At 35.2% G+C, this 21563-nt stretch overlaps 1 protein-coding gene across 1 annotated transcript in view; it reads right to left on the minus strand.

Annotated features, from left to right (window-relative positions):
* The window catches only part of LOC127630898 (cAMP-specific 3',5'-cyclic phosphodiesterase 4D-like), a 199725-nt gene extending 193350 nt beyond the window's left edge, over nt 1-6375 (minus strand). Inside the window, exon 1 of the mRNA XM_052108751.1 lies at nt 6282-6375. Coding sequence (XP_051964711.1) covers nt 6282-6323 — 42 coding nt within the window. The 5' untranslated portion in view covers nt 6324-6375. The remainder of the gene's footprint in view (nt 1-6281) is intronic.
* Between the last annotated feature and the right edge of the window lie 15188 nt (nt 6376-21563).

Consider the following 21563-nt stretch of genomic DNA (forward strand, 5'->3'; position numbering starts at 1 on the left):
AGCCTGCCATTGTATTAACATAGTGCATCCAGGTAATGGTACATGTCCAAAAAACATGGTCATGTCATGGTACTTTTTTAAGTGTTTTCGTGTAGGCTAATAAGTGTGTTGATACTCTTTTGTTTAGAAAATGTATTTACCGGTAGGCCTATAAGTCGTTTACAAGCTGAAAACGTGTTGAACTTTATAAAGACCTTTTTCATCACTGGTAAACGATAGCATGTATTTGCAGGTTTCGTTTCCATTGATTGTAGATCCACTGCAACCCGCGTTATCTTTATTTGCGTGTTATAAAACACACTGTGAGCCTATTGGCAAGTGAGAGCGCGCACAAATGCTCCAGCAGCGCGCGACCAAGCTTTCTGAGTCATTCAGATTGAATCGCGGACCGATTCAGACTGCTTTCACGTGTGACCAATTCATTTTAAAGAACCGACTCATATGAGCGATTAATTTGTGATTGGACATCTTTAGTTTTTTTTATTCAAAACTAGACACCGGGTACACGGCATGATGTAGCGGTGTAGTTTTTCTCAAAGCTTCGCTGCTTCCTAGTCAAAAATATTGCTGCATTTCTGAAAAGTTTCTTGATTTAAAACTAGCCTAGATAGATACCGCCTCCACTCAGAAATGTAGATAAGCTAATAGCTTCGCTATTTGTAGCAAAACTGCTGCCCATCACTGCATAGAACCCAATTGTTTTAAGTAAGTAATATAAATATGTTAAATTGTGGTAATAAATCAGTTTTGAAATCTTTAGTGAGAAAGGCATCACCTTTTCTTTTGCACTAAGCTTTGAACTCATTTTCACCAATAGGCAAGGCAAGTTTATTATATAGCAAATTTCATCGACAATAGCAATTTAAAGCACTTTAAATTGCTATTGTATATATATATATAGTGGATTCTCCAGAGAATAGTGTGAGACTCCACACACACACACACACACACACACAATGTCTCCGCAGTAACAAGTTCAAAAAGCCACGTGGTAAGATGCGTGGATTGATTGTCTCAGAGGTGGATGCAACTGAGATTCGTCCTCTGCCACCCATATTGAGACGAGTCATTACACCACCAAGGACTTAGAGCTCATTGTGAATTGGGCATTCCAAATTGGGGAGAAAGGGGGAGAAAATAAAAAAGAACAAGAAATAAGTATAAAACGTTAGGAAATTAATTTATAAAAGTACAAATTTATAAAAAGAAAACAGAAATAAAAAAATGCAGTGTTCAGTCAGTAAACACACAGTTATATCAATAAGCATTAACTTATTAGATCAATAGTTATATTACTTTTTCCTTTTCAATGAACATTATTTTGAAATAGAACTGCACAGTCCACCCCTGACTCAACCTATTTCTCTTTGTCTGCAACCGAGTTGAGACAAGCAGCCGAGGTGTATTTCAAGACTGCCCTGAAACCAACAATAGCAGAAAAGAGGGGGAAAAAGAGGAAATTACTTACCTCTTTATTTTACCTTGCAGAAGTGCATCCCCAATTCAGTCAATCATTCACAATATCTCGGTGGAATAGATGTTTTAAGTCTGGACAGATCTTAGATTATGGGTATCGGAACATTTCATTTTTTTATTTTAACACTCTACAATAGCAATAACAGATCGTAACTTAAACTCATTCAATTATTCAAAGTGTTCCATCTGCCTTGGATCAATATTATAAAATAAACATCCAATTTAGAACTGCAAGGCTTTTCTGCTATGTGGCTATATGCAGCGTCCAAAATGAGCATACACCATACAGTATAGAATTCAAGTTTAGATCTTTCAACAGTTGTTTGTCTGATTTCATGTACTGTTCTAAATTGTGATTCTAATTGTTTATTTACTCCAAGAAAAAATCAGAAATTCTCCTACACTAAGTTAACTAGATCAATAAACAATTTAATGAAATAAGTTATTTGTGTGAATTAAATGGACCATTTGACACACAGAGTTCATAATGAATGAATGAGTCATCTGCATTGCATTAACCTCATTGAGCTACTTGATTAATTGATTGAGTGTTTAAAAGATGTTTCAGTTTGTTCAGGAAATGTATTTTAAGATGTTTTATCTATCTATCTATCTATCTATCTATCTATCTATCTATCTATCTATCTATCTATTGTCTGTCTGTCTATCTGTCTGTATGTCAGTCTAGATATAAATTTACCATTCCTGTTTGTTCTGATCATCAGATCTCCCTTCTTTTGACAATATCATCTGAAGACACATGAAAGGAGCATCACTCCCTCTGGAAACATAAGGCACTATCGATCTGATGCAGAAACACCAGCTCTCTCCAAGTAGCCTCAGTACAAACTGGGAAACTCAAATCACCATTGATTCACCAAGGAGGCTCCCTGCTCATTTTCCTTCAGGCACTGTGAAAAACAGTTTAACTATCCCAACGTATACATAATTTTATTGTTTTTGGTCAAAATCTCATTCAGATCTCTGACTGAAGGATAAATGAATGCACCACTGTGTTCAAAGACAGGTCTACAGGGTATCTGCTTCTTTTCTGGCTTTTGAAATTTTCGTTTTGATTTCAGTTCTATCGAAACAATTCTCAGAAGTTTCCTATTCACAGCATAGAACATTTCATCTCATACATTCTTAATTGTATTTAATTAGATAATGCTGCAAGCCAAACAGGATGTCCCCCTCAAACATGAGTCTAAAATTGTTTTGTTTATCTGCTGGCTTTTAGGAACAATCCATTTATCTCTTCAATAGTTTGACTTAATGTATCTCATGGCATTGCCATTTCTTCATGGGTGGTTTAGGGGACAGAAATCGTCATGCATCACATTATGCACACATTATGCACATTGTTTTTATGTTTTTGGTAAAAGCAAACTTTTTAAAGACAACATGCACATTCTAGCAAAATGAGATGTCCCCAATAAATCTGTCTGAAACATATTTAGTAGGTGAGAATAATTGTAACACTTTTGGGGTTTTGATCATTTGTTAAGAAAATGTTTAGCCTTAAGCTTTGACATTTCACCACAAAGATCTTTGACATGTCAGCAGTCATTACTTGTATCCATACATAACATAATTGAGATACAATTCATACATGTTTACAAAGGCTGTTTTAGGATGTTACAGTCATTAAAACTAGGCTTTATTATTGTATGTGATTGTTTAAAAAGTAAATAGGCTCTGTAATACTGAAAATTATGTATATGCATGCATGTAAAGTTATAATGTATATAATTGTATATATATATATGATGTACATACTTATGTAGATAACACAGCATTAAACATGAGACACATTAGGTTACATTTATTAAGTGTTACATTGCTAACAACTGAAATAGATGTTTAAACAGCTGCTTTGATTAGGCAACTTTTAACACAGGGAAAGTCACATAATAAAACAGCAACAAATATAATGTATAAATAGTATCTTTTGATTTCCATTTAGGTAGAAACATTAGACAATGTGTAGGTCTATGCTGATTGGTCGATTTAGATGAAGGAGCCTTGGATGAATTAAGCAGTCAAGCCCCATTATAAACACCATAAGAACACAGAAATACTCTCCCTTTTAGGAGAACACCCTAATCTTTTGCCTGAATGAAATATACAAACCATCATTTGACTCATAAATAAATAAGCAAGTAAATACGCACATCTTTGATCCAATTACCGGGCGTAGAACATATAAACATTTTAATTATGGTTGTTGATGCTTCGCAGTGCTCCACTGCGTTTGGAAGATTGGTAAATGTAATTTCAGTGGGGAATGACTGAAGTGTCAGATGGGTAAAGGCCGACACCTAAACAGGGTACTTTATCAAGAGATATCTGATGATATTTAACAAGCAGGCTTCAAAAGCAGCCTTTTTCTTTTGGCTTGAGATTTAATTCCGAATATTCTCAGGACTACTCAAAGATGACTATTTTCTCAGTCAGCAGATAGCTGAAAATATTCATATTACTATCAGGGAAGGTAAATGACCTGAAATTACACTTTTACATTTTTTGTAATTTAAATTACCCAAGTACACAACTCTTTGCACGTTTAATGAATAATAAATGTTATTGAAGCTGACTACCATCCCTGGAGTTGCAAATTTGAATCCATGGTGTGCTGAGTGACTCCAGCCAGGTCTCCTAAGCAACCAGATTGGCCCAGTTGCTAGGGAGGGTAGAGTCACATGGGGTAACCACTTCATGGTCGCGATACGTGATTCTTGCTCTCAGTGGGGCATGTGGTAAGTTGTTGTGCATGGATTGCGGAGAGTAGCATGAGCCTCCACATGCGTACTCTCCGCGGTGTCACGCACAACAAGCCACGTGATAAGATGCGCGGATTGACTGTCTCAGAAGCGGAGGCAACTGAGACTTGTCGTCCGCCACCTGGATTGACATGAGTAACCGTGACACCATGAGGACCTACTAAGTAGTGGGAACTGGGCATTCCAAATTGGGAGAAAAGGGGATAAATGTAAAAGGTACAGAAAGATTTTTTTGATGGTAAAATGTGCAGATTAATTGAGCTCTTACTCACACAGAAAAGCACTTTTAATGACTTTTCAAAATAATGTAAAGCTGTATTATAAAGCAGCAGAAATAAATCACAGACATATACAGTAGAGTGCTTTTTGGCATACCAATGGAGCTTCAGAGTTGCCACAGGCATTTGTGATGTGAGCTGTAAGTGTTTTATGCAGGTGAGAGTCTTTTATCATGTAGCCTTAAGATGAATCGCAACAGGCCGATCGTGAATCTCAATTCATAAATGTTTTCCATGCAAGACTCCAATTCATACATCTTTGAGACTTATTCTATAGATATACAGTGTGTGTATATATAATGTAGTGAAATATTTCAGTTTAAAGCTGTCGTAAATTAAGTTAGCCATCTTGCTAACTTCTGGTAGACTTTGCAATGGGGTCCCCCTTGACTGTTTCGCTGCATAAATCTGGGACAATACGTTTACCAAAGGGAGCTTATTAATTTCGACATCCCAAATATAAGAGGGGTCTTTTATGAGCCTTGAGGGATTTATTTTGAAATAATGACTGTACATTTTCCTTCTTATTACAAGGCTCCATACCAAATAAATAATTTGATGTAAATGAAATATTGATTTGATTTGACATTGCATTATTATGAGAAGAATGATGTCGCAGAGTCTCCAGAAACAGCTGAATTCCACCTCCGGTTTGCGTCGAAGTTCTGTTGGTGTTTGCATCGCGAAATTGCTCATTGTCTGTTCATCATCCCACTTATTACAAGACTATTTGCCAAATAAATACAATTAAATATTAATTTGTTGAAATTATTTTATTTGCTTACCTGACGAAATTGCAGAATGATAAGTAGGAAAGATGACTCACAATACCCGGATTTTTAGTAAAATATCCCATTATCCCTTGATATGAGGTCATTATACAGAATAATCAGACTGGGATGGTGCAAGTGAACAATGAGAAACTATTATTTCAAAGAGCAGTGCAATTATTTCCTTTCCTTTAACAACTACAGCCCACTACATCAAATCCACAGTAAGTCAGTGATTGGCTATATTTATCTATGGAGGACAGAATAGTAATCAAATAAATTTACAGTAAAGGGTTTGTTTTACATCTGTAAACAACAGATGTATTTTATATCTTTATTTAAGGAGAAGTGTGTAATTTCTGTGCCAAAATAGCATTACCAAACCGAACTGTAAATAATCAATGTTTTCAAACCGATTCCAGAAAACTCTGTCTGTCTTCCAATGGTTGTCCAAACAGACAAAGAGATTTCATTTTGAACCACCACTAGTTAGTTCATCAACAAGTCTGCTACAACCAACCCATATAGTTATTTCTAAACAACCTATGCCGCAATCCACTGGCGGTGAACAACAGCCACTCTCCCTTTCGTAGGCACGTGACATTGGAAACTTGATCACAGATGACAGCAGCAACATCTGCCTTTATTGATGTTTGCTTCATTTACAAAGTGAAACACCATGCACTGTCGTGAAATATCATCCTCTTTGAACCTATGCCATCTGTTCAGAGTTTTAAAAAGCTGGCTGCTCTGACTGTAGTGAAACTGCATATTAGTTTAGACATTTATATATACTGCCTTTCAAAATGGCAAATAATTACTCAATCAATCAGTCACTCAGTTATTTGACACATACTTAATTTTATGTTTGTGTATATAGTGTTATATGACAAGTCTAGTCATTACAAAAGTGACACATATTGAAGTTAATTGTCTGTACATTTGTACGACATGAATTGATTCAGTGCACTCACATTTTCCAACTGACTTTCTCCGCTGCAGGCATTCTCTTGCATTGTTTATCCCCAAAATAAAAGTTGAGGTTTGGGCCTCAGAAAGCAGTGTGTCCTGGAATAAAGCAAAGTACAGGAGGTGAGATTCTGTTTGTCATGGCCAAATGCCCACAATGTGGAGTTTTGCTTACCCCAAAATGATAACTCTGTCATTATTTACACACTCTTGTGTAGGTCCAATCCTGCAATTAATTAATTCCTTTATTTATTTGCTGTTATTTATTTGCTAACTTTTTGAAGAATCGCCTTTTCAACATAGCATTTTATAAAACATACAAACTATGTCAAGCTCTAAAAAAGCCATCTTAAAAGAATTATAAATAAATATTTTAATTTATTAATTTAAACTAATTTATTAGTTTATACAACTCATGCAGTATATTCCAAGATTTTCATTAACTAACAATAAAATTTAGGTATTTTCCTAACACAAGGCTCTCAGGTGTCTGGCTTCAGAAAGATTTTAAAATATAGCACCTAATGGCACTTTTCCACTGCACGTTACAGTTCGATTCGCCTCAACTCTACTTGCTTTACTTTTCTGAGCTTGCATTTTCACTGCAGTTTAGTGCCGCATCAACGTGGGTTGGATTATAGGCTGATCGTCAGCGTTGCGCCACCTCTACTGCCGTTACATCATCTTAAACATGACACAAACTGACCAAAACAATAACACGACCGCTAGCTGTTAGCTACTAGCTCATTGTGCTGCATAAAACAGTTGTTGCGTGGTGATTTTACACAAGTGTAAAAGTTAAATTGGCCTGGTTGTTTTAGAAGCAAGCTTCCAGTAGCTGGTCAACTAAATAAAGTGAAGCTTTCAAGCAGAGTATAGAGTTAATTTAACAAAATGTACCATCCTCCACCATGGCTGCATCCAGGACACTCTCCAGGTATCAGGTACTATCCACAGTGGAAAACCCCAAAAAAGCGAGCTGAGTTGAGTTGATTCGAGTTGTACCATGTAGTGGAAAAGCCTCAATAGTCTTACTTTTGAATTACTTTGATTGTTTGTTTGTTTGTTTTTACTGAAGTGTTCTCTATGAACTGTCATTACATGGAGAAGAGCTACATTACGATTCTTCAAAAATTCTTCTTTAGTTAAAAAAGCATCGTTCAGGATTGGAACGACATGGGGGTGAGTAAATGTTGGCAGAATTGTATTTTTGGGTGAATTGTTACTTTCAGGCTCACAATCTCATTTTCACAGAGATGGAATACTACCAGAATACTAAAACATCGTGCATAGCTCTGGAATCATAAATCACATTTGAAAAAATGCACCATTCTTTTCATCAGTGAGTTTCTGGTCCATTGGGTACAAGCTGATAATCGAGCAACCAACCGTTCAAAGACCAGTTTTGCATGAAAAAAAAAAAAAAAAGAAACTGTTCTATTATGCCAAAACATACAACGTGCCCCTTGTAGGCCTACATTAAAACATTAAGCAGTGTAACATATCTCATTATGTATCATTAACATTGTATGCATGGCCGTATCCAGCTGTGAGGTCACCGAGGTCTGGAACTCGGTAATTGTTTTATATTCAAAAATAAATGTTGATGCTATATAGGCCCATATATCTGAATTTAAAAAAAACGGTTGATAACTCCTTTGAGTGTCTGCATGCATATATAATTTTGTTTGGACAGTTGGATGCATTCTGTAGTGTACGCAAATACTACAAAAATGTGATAAAGTGGCGCTACCTGAAGCTGCGCATCGGATTTTTGCCGGGCGGAGCAGAGCCGTTCTCACTAATCTGATGAACCTGCTCTGCGCTTGCGCCGTGCTGTCCCGAGGTTAACAGTGAGTCGCGTGCGACCCATTTGAATTTGACACAGAATTCTCTGCTATAAACCCATCTGATACGGGACACTTACACACTCTGTGCTGAAGCTAGTTGAAACAAGATTAAACAGCCCGTCATATTAAACTACAGTGACGAGGTATACAGGAAAACATTGTTCCATTTTCAACGGTAATCACAGGCTTTTCATTCCACTAATCAGCACCCTTATAGAACTATACCTGGCAGTTACATATATAGTGTATATATTTGTAATAAATATTAATATTATTAGCCTACAAAAATATGAAATATTGTATGTTAGGGCAATAAAAATAACTTTTATGGAGGTTGTTTATTATTCCTACATGCGTTTAAGATATTGTTTTTCTTTACAAATTCCATGGATTATTATTATTATTTGTATTATTATTTGTTTACAAATTAATTACATACAATATTTACATCTAACCATGGTTATTTTTTAATTTATTTTTTTTAACCTGTGATTAACATGATTTTACTAATACCACAGTTAAAATCTGGATTCACAAACAATGGTAAATTGTCATAAAGGCAACTTCAAAGCAGAATATTTTAAAAAAGCTTTAAAGCCTGGACACTCATGAATTAAGTATAAAGTTATGACTTTTTCTCCTTTGTAAATAGGCCTATGTTTAGTTCTACTGAACTTTAATTGAAAATGTGAATTAAATGTACTGTAGCAACAGTACACTCAGTAACTCTTTGTTTGTGTCATCTTGGACTTGGACATTCAAAATAAGCAGTTTTCAGATACAGATGCTACAGCAGAATTTCACTATTTACAATCAACCATGATTAATTTATTCCAGGAGTGAAAGTGAGTTTAGAGTGACGGTTACTGAGTGAGTGAGTGAGTGAGTGAGTGAGTGAGTGAGTGAGTGAGTATTATTCAGGTGGTCATGTGATTCTAGCATGGCCGCATGAGGGCACTCCTGCCAAATGTAGAATAAAACAGCTTTTATAAGGTTACTAATATGACTACAGTCCTCATCTCATGTGAGTGGTCATGATTTTATATATGTTTCAAAATTTTAAATCATTTCTTCAGGAGTAAAACCTTTTTAAAGGGGAAAGAATTACTGAGTGCACCTTTAAATAATTAAGATTCGGGCAAAAAGAAAAGTTGATTGTTTTGGATAATATTAATATGTAAATACTTTGGATTACTTCTTCAGCACTGGTAATTTTTTTTCACTTATTTTGACTATAAAAACTAAAATAGCCAGTACAGTAAGACAAAATACACATATTAAAAATACATTCTCTAAAAAACCTAAATATCTTATGCAGTGTTGTTTCTAAAACAAGATTAATCAAATTGATCTTGTTTTAAGGATTTTTAGATATTTTTACAGGAAAACAATACAAAATGTATTGTCAAGAATACAAGAATAATAACAAGAATAATATCAAAGGTCTTACTAGAAAAAATAAATAATTATCTAACATGAATCTTCTTGATAAAAAAATATGATCATGCCTGGCAACACATGCATTTAAAATGTCTAGAAATAGCACTTTAGCTTAGAGATTTACAATTTACACAAGGTTTCTATTTCTTCTGCTCCAAACTTGCTTCAAACTTACTTCTCTGTCTGCTTGTATGAATGTAACACATCATAAGAAAGTGTTTCACTGCTGTTCAAATGCACTTTGGATCTCATAATTTATATGTATAAATGTTTTCCATCTGAAAGGACTAATAAAGTAATTTCTTCAGTACTCAAAATACTTTTTGAATGTAACTGTATTCTAAATTCCAATGATTTAAATTGTAACTGTAGTGGAATATAGTTACTTATAGTTTGTATTTTATATAAGTATAAATACGTAATACCATTACATGTATTTCGTTACTCCCCAACCCTGGCTATTCCTATGAGACACTAACGATGAAGAACCACAATATACTATTTACATTACTGGGATGGTGTGGGTGATTATATAGGCGAGAAGGTGTTGTACAAATTTTTTGTTCGATTTGACAAGTTTTTGTTTCAGTTGTAATTAAATGTTCCATTAATTTGAAGAAACTCTTCTATAATTTACAGGTCAGATGACCCTTGGCTCATGGGATCTTTTTCCTCAATATGTAATCAATTCAGAATTTAACCAATTTGAAGACAGAATGTGGCCTAGAGCTGAGCTGTACCCCAAACCACATTCTCAGAACTTAGAATTAAAGAATAACATATTTGTAATTATTTATCTCAAAATGTTTGCTTTTATTTCAAGTTGTGTACATTCAAGAGATCTGTTTTCATTTGTTTTTAGCAAACTGGGACTGAAGCTGAAGATAGTAAATTATAGAAAATACACAGAATGCAAGAACATACGCATATATCTAAAAAAAAAAAAAAAAAAAAGTACAGCAATGTATACAGATATATAGATTATTTTCATGTATTGTATATTTTCCCCAGCTATATTATAAATAGTTTTGAAATATAAAATATTGAAGGTATTACCGAGGGGTGCTATTAACCATGAAATTAATACTTTCCCAATATCTCTTTACCCAAAGTATTTATCGCCACCTTGTGGCTTTATTGCGAGTTTAGGTAGTCACGTTGGATGGGGTTACCATGTCAATTCCAATCTGAACGTTCGATTCATTAAAATTACTACAGTGTAGAAATAATATAGACCATTAAAATTACTACAGTGTAGAAATAATATAGACCCCCATCTTTTATGTAAAAGATGGCGTAACAAATAATTAATTAAACTTGGGATTTTAAATGCTGGGTTGTCTCTATTCCTGATTGAATTTCAGTACTGCAACAATTCACTCTTCAAGAATCCCATTATTGCTTGATCTTGAATTTATTCCTATAGTTTATATATTTAGCAACCTGAAACTGTGTTTGATGTCAAGTGTCAACATGGGAAAAAACAATTAGACATCAATTTAGTCTCACAATTTAATTCTTCCTCTTTAACATAATAATTATGATTATTATTATTTGTATAAAAATATAATAATGGTCATACAATGTTAAATAGGTCATCAGATTTTGCACTTAATCTGAAAATGTTCTCTGATCACTTTTAGATGATCTAGACATTATAAAGTTACACAATAACTACAGTTCTATTAAGCACTGCACTGTTTACACTGGAAAATGGATTGTTTGTAAAAGGAAGCCTCATGTCTCAATAACTACTGAAAATATAAACTCTGTCCCAGATTATTATTTCCCCAGGCAATTTTTTGTGAGTGTCACAGGCTAAACTTGGCGTTTGTCAATTATTGTTTATGGAATATCGTCCATGGGAAATACAACATAACATTTTCAAACCACATTCTTTATGAGGCCACAGTTAGAAATCCATCAAGCCCTGGCAGTTGATATTACCACTAACAACCCACAGTATCCACTACAAAATAAATCATCATTAATTCATGAGTAGCCTATGATATGTTGATATTTTTAATAGTCCTTTGAGAACATACTTGGTGTGATCTAGACATTAATAACCACTATTCAGAAGTGTATTTTTGTTTGCTTGAGCAATGTTCACATTGCAAAGGCAAAAGCTGTGACATATAATTGCAAATCTAATTGACACAAAGTTAACTGTCAACAACAGGAAACCTGTCACTAACATTTACCAAGTCTTTCATATCTATGGCTCACTTGAACCAATATTATGGTCATACAGTCTATAATAACTTATAGATATCAACATCAAAGCATGCTTTTTACCTATTGTTTTTAACTGCATACCTCTGGTCTTTAGAGACCTGGGACATCATTCCACCCCCTGTACCTCATCCGTTTTTTCTGATTAGTGTAACAAAACAAAAAATAGCAAAATTGCAAAATATATATATTAAAGCACATTTTTTAACCACTCCAAAGATTTCACATTAGCAAAGTAGTTTTGGCAAGTCATTAAGGACATCTACTTTGTACATGACACAAGTCGTTTTTCCAACAATTGTTCACAGACCGATTGTTTCACTTTTAATTGACTAGATCACAATTCCAGTGGGTCAGAAGTTTACATAAACCTTTAAGCAGCTTGGAAAATTCCAGAAAATAATGTAAAGCCTTTAGGTAATTAGACAATAAGCATCTGATAGGCTAATTGGAGTCAATTGGAGGTGCTCTTGTGGATGTATTTAAAGCCCTACCTTCAAACTCATTTGACATTTGCTTGACATCATGAGGAAATCAAAAGAAATCAGCCAAGACCTCAGAAAAATAATTGTGGACCTCCACAAGTCTGATTCTTCCTTGGGAGCAAATTTCAAATGCTTGAAGGTACCACATTCATCTGTAAAAACAATAGCATGCAAGTATAAACCCCATGGGACCACGCAGCCATCATACTGCTCAGGAAGGAGATGTATTCTGTCTTCTAGAAATTAATGTAATTTGGTGCAAATAGTGCAAATCAATCCCAGAACAACAGCAAAGGACCTTGTGGAGATGCTGCAGGAAACATGTAGACGAGAATCTTTATCCACAGTAAAACGAGTCCTATATTGACATAACCTGTAAGGCTGCTCAGCAAGTACAAAGCCACTACTCATAAACCGCCATAAAAACCAGACTACAGTTTGCAAGTGCAACAAAGATGGGGACAAAGATCTTATGTTTTGGAGAAATGTCCTCTGATCTGATGAAACAAAAATTTTATTTTTTGGCCATAATGACCAGGAGAGGCTTGCAAGCCAAAGAACACCATCCCAACTGTGAAGCAGGGGCATGGCAGCATCATGTTGTGGGGTGCTTTGCTGCAGGAGGGGCGCTTTGCTGCAGGAGGGGCTGGTGCACATCACAAAATAGATTGAATCATGGGGAAGGAAAATTATGTGGATATATTGAAGCAAAATCTCAAGACATCAGCCCGGAAGTTAAAGCTCGGTTGCAAATGGGTCTTCCAAATGGACAATGACCCAAAGCATACCTCCAAAGTTGTGGCAAAATGGGTTAAGAACAAAGTGAAGGTATTGGGGGGCTATCACAAAGCCCTGACCTTAATCTGATAGAAAATATGTGGGCAGATCTGTAAAAGCATGTGGGAGCAAGAAGGCCTACAAACCTGCCTCAGTTACACCAGTTCTGTCTGGAGGAATGGGCCAAAATTCCAGCAACTTATTGTGAGAAGCTTGTGGGAGGCTACCCAAAATATTTGACCCAAGTTAAACAATTTAAAGGCAATGCTACCAAATACTAACAAAGTGTAGCCTACATAAAATTCTGACCCACTGGGAATGTGAAATCATTTTCTCTACTATTATTCTGACATTTCACATTCTTAAATTAAAGTCTAAGACAGGGAATGTTTTCTATTAATAAATGTCAGTAATTGTGAAAAACTGAGTTTAATTGTATTTGGCTAAGGTCTATGTAAACTTCTGACTTCAACTGTATATACATATATGCAGTTATTAAAAATATATAGTATTTTTGGTAGATTAAAACATATATACATGATACAATATAAAACATAATATTCATTTTCACGTTCATTTTTTAAAACTGGTTAATTATCAGTATTTCATATGCCTGTACCCACATCCTGTAGACATGCATGTTATTTCTTAAGGGGGCGCTGTTGTTTCGTTGATTGACTTCATTTATATTTGACATTGCTATTTGATGAAGAATCAATGTGGAAGTAAACTATAGCAAATATAACACATGAACAGTATTATATTGTCATTTGTGTGTACCACAAAAAATTGTAAGTTGTGTGTCTATTTAGATTCAAAAAGTGCCTGAGAAAATTAAAATGTATAGCTTATGTGTATCTTACATGTAATCATTTACATTTATGCATTTGGCAGACGCTTTTATCCAAAGCGACTTACAGTGCACTTATTACAGGGACAATCCCCCCGGAGCAACCTGGAGTTAAGGGCCTTGCTCAAGGGCCCAAAAGTGGCATCTTGGTGGTGCTGGGGATTGAACCCCTGACATTCTGGTCAGTAACCCAGAGCCTCAACCACTGAGCCACCACTGCCCCACATGTAATGAATCCTGTTCTACATTTGTTGCATCATCTCTTTCATATAGAAAAAATAAAATATAAAAATATATCAGAAAATATCTATTCTATTATTGTAATTGGATATATATATATGTTTTTTTTTTTTTTTTTTTTAATGTTAACACTATCTGGGCATTTTGTAGATCTGTCTTTGATAGATATATGTTCTGGGATGCTAAAGATGTTTGGTGAAACACCCATGCGTTTAAGGGTCAATGTCAGTTATTTCCATGATGTCCTGCCATCTGTGTTTCTATTAAGGTTTCTGAACCCTTTTTGTCATGAGAGTTTGGAAAAATGGCTGCACTGTTTGCTTTTGATGTTCTTCCAGGAATGGCTCATCAATCTTTGCACACAGGATGTTAGATGGAGGATTATCTTTAAAACAAAATCTTGAAATAAACAAAATCAGTCCTTCTCCGTTCAATATATTTTGAGTGTTGCATAGATATTTGGAGTCTGAAGTATACTGAAGATTTTTGATCAAGATGCTGTCATGTGAAGGTTCCCTCAAAAGAACGAGATGGTTTTTGCAGATTGCTTTCGCCATTTCTTTTTTTTTTTTTTTTGCTTACTTTTTTGAATACAATGTAGACTGCAGTAAGGCAAAACTTTTTGAAAAGCCATTACCAGTGTGTGCAAAACTGTTGGCCATTGATCAGTCAAGACATGGCACATACAGTGCATCCGGAAAGTATTCACAGCGCTTCACTTTTTCCAAATGTTAAAGCCTTATTCCAAAATGTATTCATTTATTTTCCTCAATTCTTCAAACAATAGCCCATAATGACAATGTGAAAGAATTTAGTTTGAAATCTTTGCAAATTTATAAAAGAAAAATATATGTTTTTAAAAATCACATGTACTTAAGTATTCACAGCCTTTGCTCAATATTTTGTTGAAGCACCTTTGGCACCAATTACAGCCTCAAGTCTTTTTGTGTATGATGCTACAAGCTTGGCACACCTATTTTTGGACAGTTTCTCCCATTCTTCTTTGCAGGACCTCTCAAGCTCCATCAGGTTGGATGGGGAGCGTCGGTGCATGACGGTTGCCATTCAGGCCAAAAGATTCAATCTTTGTTTCATCAGACAAGATAATTTTGTTTCTCATGGTCTGAGAGTCCTTCAGGTGCCTTTTGGCAAACTCCAGGCGGGCTGTCATGTGCCTTTTACTGAGGAGTGGCTTCCGTCTGGCCACTCTACCATACAGGCCTGATTGGTGGAGTGCTGCAGAGATGGTTGTTCTTCTGGAAGGTTCTCCTCTCTCCACAGAGAAATGCTGGAGCTCTGTCAGAGTGACCATCGAGTTCTTGGTCACCTCCCTTACTATGGCCTTTCTCCCCCAATCGCTCAGTTTGGCCGGGCAGCCAGCTCTAGGAAGGTTCCAAACTTCTTCCATTTACGGATGATGGAGGCCACTGTGCTCATTGGACCTTCAATGCTGCAGAAATTCTGTACCCTTCCCCAGATCTGCGCCCCGATACAATCCTGTCTCGGAGGTCTACAGGCAATTCCTTGGACTTCATGGCTTGGTTTGTGCTCTGACATGCACTGTTAATTGTAGGATCTGATATAGACAGGTGTGTGCCTTTTCCATGTCCAATCAAGTGAATTTACCACAGGTGGACTCCAATCAAGTTGTAGAAACATCTCAAGGATGATCAGAGCTCAATTTTGAGTGTCATTGCAACGGCTGTGAATGCTTATGTATACTTCTTTCACATTGTCATTATGGGGTATTGTTTGTAGAATTTTGAGGAAAATAATGAATATAATCCATTTTGGAATAAGGCTGTAACAACAAAATGTGGAAAAAGTGAAGCGCTGTGAATACTTTCCAAATTCACTGCATCAATATTCTTTACAATGAATGTGAATGGTGACTGAGACTCTCAGTCCATAACATTCTGCCTTTCATATCCTTTTGTGCCCTACACAATAAAGAAATTCATGTGATTTAGGAACAACGTGAGGGTGAGTAAATGGCAAAATTTAGATTTTTTGGTGAATTATTAATTTAATAGTTTATGACTGTTGAAGTAACATACAAGGAGCATTGCTCACAGTTCAATTTTAAACTTTGAAATAATTGTAACAAATGTGAACACTTTCACAAAAATATTATTTAAGTATGAATATATACATTTTATATCTGGATCTCAGATAAAAGAATCATGCTAAGCACAGGTTATAATGAGTTTAATATCTCATTCCTTAAATGCAAGTACAAGTCTACTGCTTGATTAGTGTCCTTTGGAAGATCAAATCGTGTCTCAGCCATGACAGTATTACAAATGTCATAGACAGTAATGTCTTTGTATTGAAGGCCAAGTTTAAAATATATCTCTATAAATTCATGTGCATCCATGTTCTCAGTATCTTTGAGTAAATGAATGATGGCAATGACGCAATCGGAAAAGAGCTATATACACACCGGAAACTGTAACGCGTGCGCACGCGAACGGTTTCTCGTGCGCACGCGAAAGTCTCTGTGATGTTTTTTTTTTTTTTTTGCACAGGTCACTTCAGGGACTCCTTAACAATTCACACATGTAGGCTATAATACATGTAATTTTACTGTAAATTACTGCAAAATTTAGTTGGTTTAAATAATGTGATTTTTCAATGTTAGGTTACTTACAGTTAACTAATCAACAGGTTTTTATTGTAAAATGTTAACATTGTAAAATTACTAACATTGTTAACAATGTTATACAGTGTTGCATTAGATTAGAATGACTTAACAGTGTAACAGTGGCCACAAACACATGTTCGCCTGCAGTATTTGGATTTGTTTGTCTCTCCTCAGACATGCCTGCACACTTTTCTTCCATGTACCATTTAATATATGCTTGAAATAATTAAATATACTGCTGACTTAATTGTGCATAATGTGAGCTTAGACTGCAAACAGTGGAAACAGATGGAGACAGGCACTGTGGGCAAAGGGAATTGGAAAAATCTGTAACCAAGAGCAATAAATACAAAGGCAACTTTTGTGCTTTCTCTATCCCCACCATTTGAGTAAACTACAAAGAGTAATTTGCATGTAAGAAGTTAACAGCTTACACAAGTGTTCCAATGTTCAAAGCAACACTGTGCATCTGACAGCCAATGAAAAGTGGACATTTAAATTGAGTCTTCAGTTACTTCTGCATGGGCAGTTTATACAGCCGAGTTTGTGATGCTTAATGGTCATGGTTCTTGAGGAGTGTGTTATACCACAGCATGGGTTTGGACCCTAATCAGTGGATGCAAATTTGAAAGCCAGTCGTTACAAATATAATTACAGATCTAGCTATAAACATTACATAACCGCAGTAATATTGTGCTTTAGAGTGAAACTGTCATAAGGAACTGATTAAGAATACAGATGTTTTTGCGGAAAAGGGCGGTGTCATGGATGACATCATTAGCTGGCCTTCTTGACATCATAAATATATCATCACACACCCTTTTGAACATTTTCTTGTATCAGACACAGCATTACTGCAGACCTAATAACAAGGCACACACTAGATGAGTTACATTTCCCATTGTTAAATAATACTGACAAATAAAATACATTTTAGGAGTTGTTCGAGATACAAGTAAACAGTTAGGGATTTCTGAAACTAATTCAAAAACTTAAAAAACAAGCATCTCTGTATATCGCAGTAGTCAGAATAGTATTTTTGTAATAACTCCTGGTTTGTAATAAGGTAATGGGCATAAAATATTTTTGTAAAGTTTTCATGTCCTGCTGTGTGACATGCTATACTTCATAATGTAAACTGCATTTTGCTGTTTAAAATATTTTAATATTCATGTTCTTTTGTCATATTAATTTTAACCTAAAATCTTGATGATGATTAAAAGAAAAATCCATAGATGTGCCAACTACCATGCACTTTATTTGTGATATTTCAAATAGGCTACTGGATGTCAAATCAGATCCACTCTCACACCGCAGGGGGTGTTCAGCTGAACACATGACTTCATTTAGTAGGGGAAACACTGACATGTGAAGGGAAAACTCAACAACAGAACTGTATTTCCTCAACGAGCCAAATTAAACAAGCACACGTGGTCCGTAATGTTTCATTCTCTTCTATGATTATGATTCAATCAGACTTTCCGGTTCACCTGTGAGTGCAGCCAGCTTTGGGTTGCTCTATTTATAGATTAAGCATGCAAATGCCACTGTGTTTCTCCTACTTGAAGCATTCTCATTGCATGCAGTGCAATGACAAGTTTGCTGGAAAGGTCAGGTGCCCTGAAGTCACCTTGCACCTGCCTATCTTTTTCCACATACATTAAAACCCAAGACACGTGCAAACACACAGTGTAAGACCAGATGGACAATCACGACAAGCAAAGCATGAACAGACACATTTACATGCAGACCTGTGGTGAAAAAGTATACTTATGGAAAGAGATACAGAAAAAGCAAGATTAATAAAGTGTGAATGGAACTTACTTTTCACCTCAGAGAAAGAGGAAAGAACAGATGCAATCCTCCAGAGATTGAGCTCTATTGTAACTGGATATAGTCCCACAAAATAAAAAATAATGTATAAGTCCCCTTTGCCTCCTGTGACACTGTGCCTTGTGCTGTGATGCTCTACGGTTTAAGGATGGAGGAACATCATAATTCTCAACCTCCTGGCCAATCAGAGCTCTTTGCTCCATCCCCCCACCCTCCCCTAAAGTTCCTCAAGCAGAAGCCAGCATAGAAATACCAAAAATATGTAATAAAAAGCTGGGGCCACTGCATCATCAGTGGATGCTTATACAACCTAGTTTCAGAAACATACATCTTAAACTGTCTCATACTTGAGAACTGAAAATGTGTGTGTGCATTTATGCTATTGAAATGCTGTTTCGAACAATCAGAGATAAGTTCCCTTTTAAAATTGGACTAACTTGGTGGTCCCTTTGAAGATTGTAGTTTTCATTTCACATGCCTTCTATCTGATCTCGTTTTTAGTGAATGCACCTTCACCAGCATACTTTTTAAACTCAAGTATAGACAAACATTACAAGCTAAGAATCATGCACGTATTAGTTTGTCCATTTGTTTATATGGTCATCATATGTTATCTTACATCAGTTATGTTCTCAAGGTTTGTGCCATTCAAACGAACATTAGGGAAGCACAAAGTTCATATTTTGTAATAAATTACTTGCAAATGAAGCAATTAATTGAGTTTTTGTTCATAATTGTTTTAAAAATATATAAATAAAAGGGATCTAAATAATTGTGTTTTCTTTATTATTCAGTGCTGCCCTAATTAAGCAATTTTGTATAGGATACTGAATATAAGTTATCCTATTTATCATCACCAAATTCAAATTGTGTCATCATTTACTCACCCTCACTACATTCTAACCCCTTTAGACTTTCTTCACAACACAGGAGATTTTAGTTAGAATGTTAGCCTCAGTCACCATTCACTTTCAATGTATGGAAAAAGGATGCAATGAAATTGAATGGTGACTGAGACTAATACTCAGCCTAACATCTCTTTTTGTGTCATACAGGTTTAGAAATGATTTCTGGGTGAACCATTCCTTTGAGAACCAGGGGTATGTTAACTTTTGAACAAGAAAATGTGAAGTAACTAGCCTAATTTCAGTCATTAGTTTGACTTATGCAGCTACTGCACGGCAGTACTAAACAAATACAATTACATAATCTCTCTTATGGGTATGTTAACTAATGAGCGACTGTAGGTACAAATAACTTTAACAAAAACATTGTGTGGCATGTGATTGTTTAAGGAATATTTGATGAAAATAAGTAATCAGGTGTTTATGGAGTATTTGATGGGAAAATAAGTAATCGGGTGTTATGGAGTATTTGATGGGAAAATAAGTAATCAGGTGTTTATGGAGTATTTGATGGGAAAATAAGTAATCGGGTGTTTATGGAGTATTTGATGGGAAAATAAGTAATCGGGTGTTTATGGAGTATTTGATGGGAAAATAAGTAATCGGGTGTTTATGGAGTATTTGATGTGAAAATAAGTAATCAGTGTTTATGGAGTATTTGATGGGAAAATAAGTAATCGGGTGTTTATGGAGTATTTGATGGGAAAATAAGTAATCGGGTGTTTATGGAGTATTTGATGGGAAAATAAGTAATCGGGTGTTTATGGAGTATTTGATGGGAAAATAAGTAATCGGGTGTTTATGGAGTATTTGATGGGAAAATAAGTAATCAGTGTTTATGGAGTATTTGATGGGAAAATAAGTAATCGGGTGTTTATGGAGTATTTGATGTGAAAATAAGTAATCGGGTGTTTATGGAGTATTTGATGGGAAAATAAGTAATCGGGTGTTTATGGAGTATTTGATGGGAAAATAAGTAATCGGGTGTTTATGGAGTATTTGATGGGAAAATAAGTAATCGGGTGTTTATGGAGTATTTGATGGGAAAATAAGTAATCAGTGTTTATGGAGTATTTGATGGGAAAATAAGTAATCAGTGTTTATGGAGTATTTGATGGGAAAATAAGTAATCGGGTGTTTATGGAGTATTTGATGGGAAAATAAGTAATCGGGTGTTTATGGAATATTTGATGGGAAAATAAGTAATCGGGTGTTTATGGAGTATTTGATGGGAAAATAAGTAATCGGGTGTTTATGGAATATTTGATGGGAAAATAAGTAATCGGGTGTTTATGGAATATTTGATGGGAAAATAAGTAATCGGGTGTTTATGGAGTATTTGATGGGAAAATAAGTAATCGGGTGTTTATGGAATATTTGATGGGAAAATAAGTAATCAGTGTTTATGGAGTATTTGATGGGAAAATAAGTAATCAGTGTTTATGGAGTATTTGATGGGAAAATAAGTAATCGGGTGTTTATGGAGTATTTGATGGGAAAATAAGTAATCGGGTGTTTATGGAGTATTTGATGGGAAAATAAGTAATCGGGTGTTTATGGAGTATTTGATGGGAAAATAAGTAATCGGGTGTTTATGGAGTATTTGATGGGAAAATAAGTAATCGGGTGTTTATGGAGTATTTGATGGGAAAATAAGTAATCGGGTGTTTATGGAGTATTTTATGGGAAAATAAGTAATTGGGTGTTTATGGAATATTTGATGGGAAAATAAGTAATCAGTGTTTATGGAATATTTTATGGGAAAATAAGTAATCAGTGTTTATGGAGTATTTGATGGGAAAATAAGTAATCAGGTGTTTATGGAGTATTTGATGTGAAAATAAGTAATCAGTGTTTATGGAGTATTTGATGGGAAAATAAGTAATCGGGTGTTTATGGAGTATTTGATGGGAAAATAAGTAATCGGGTGTTTATGGAGTATTTGATGGGAAAATAAGTAATCGGGTGTTTATGGAAAATTTGATGGGAAAATAAGTAATCGGGTGTTTATGGAATATTTGATGGGAA

Source organism: Xyrauchen texanus, chromosome 37, assembly GCF_025860055.1.
Source record: "Xyrauchen texanus isolate HMW12.3.18 chromosome 37, RBS_HiC_50CHRs, whole genome shotgun sequence".
Lineage (NCBI taxonomy): Eukaryota > Metazoa > Chordata > Actinopteri > Cypriniformes > Catostomidae > Xyrauchen > Xyrauchen texanus.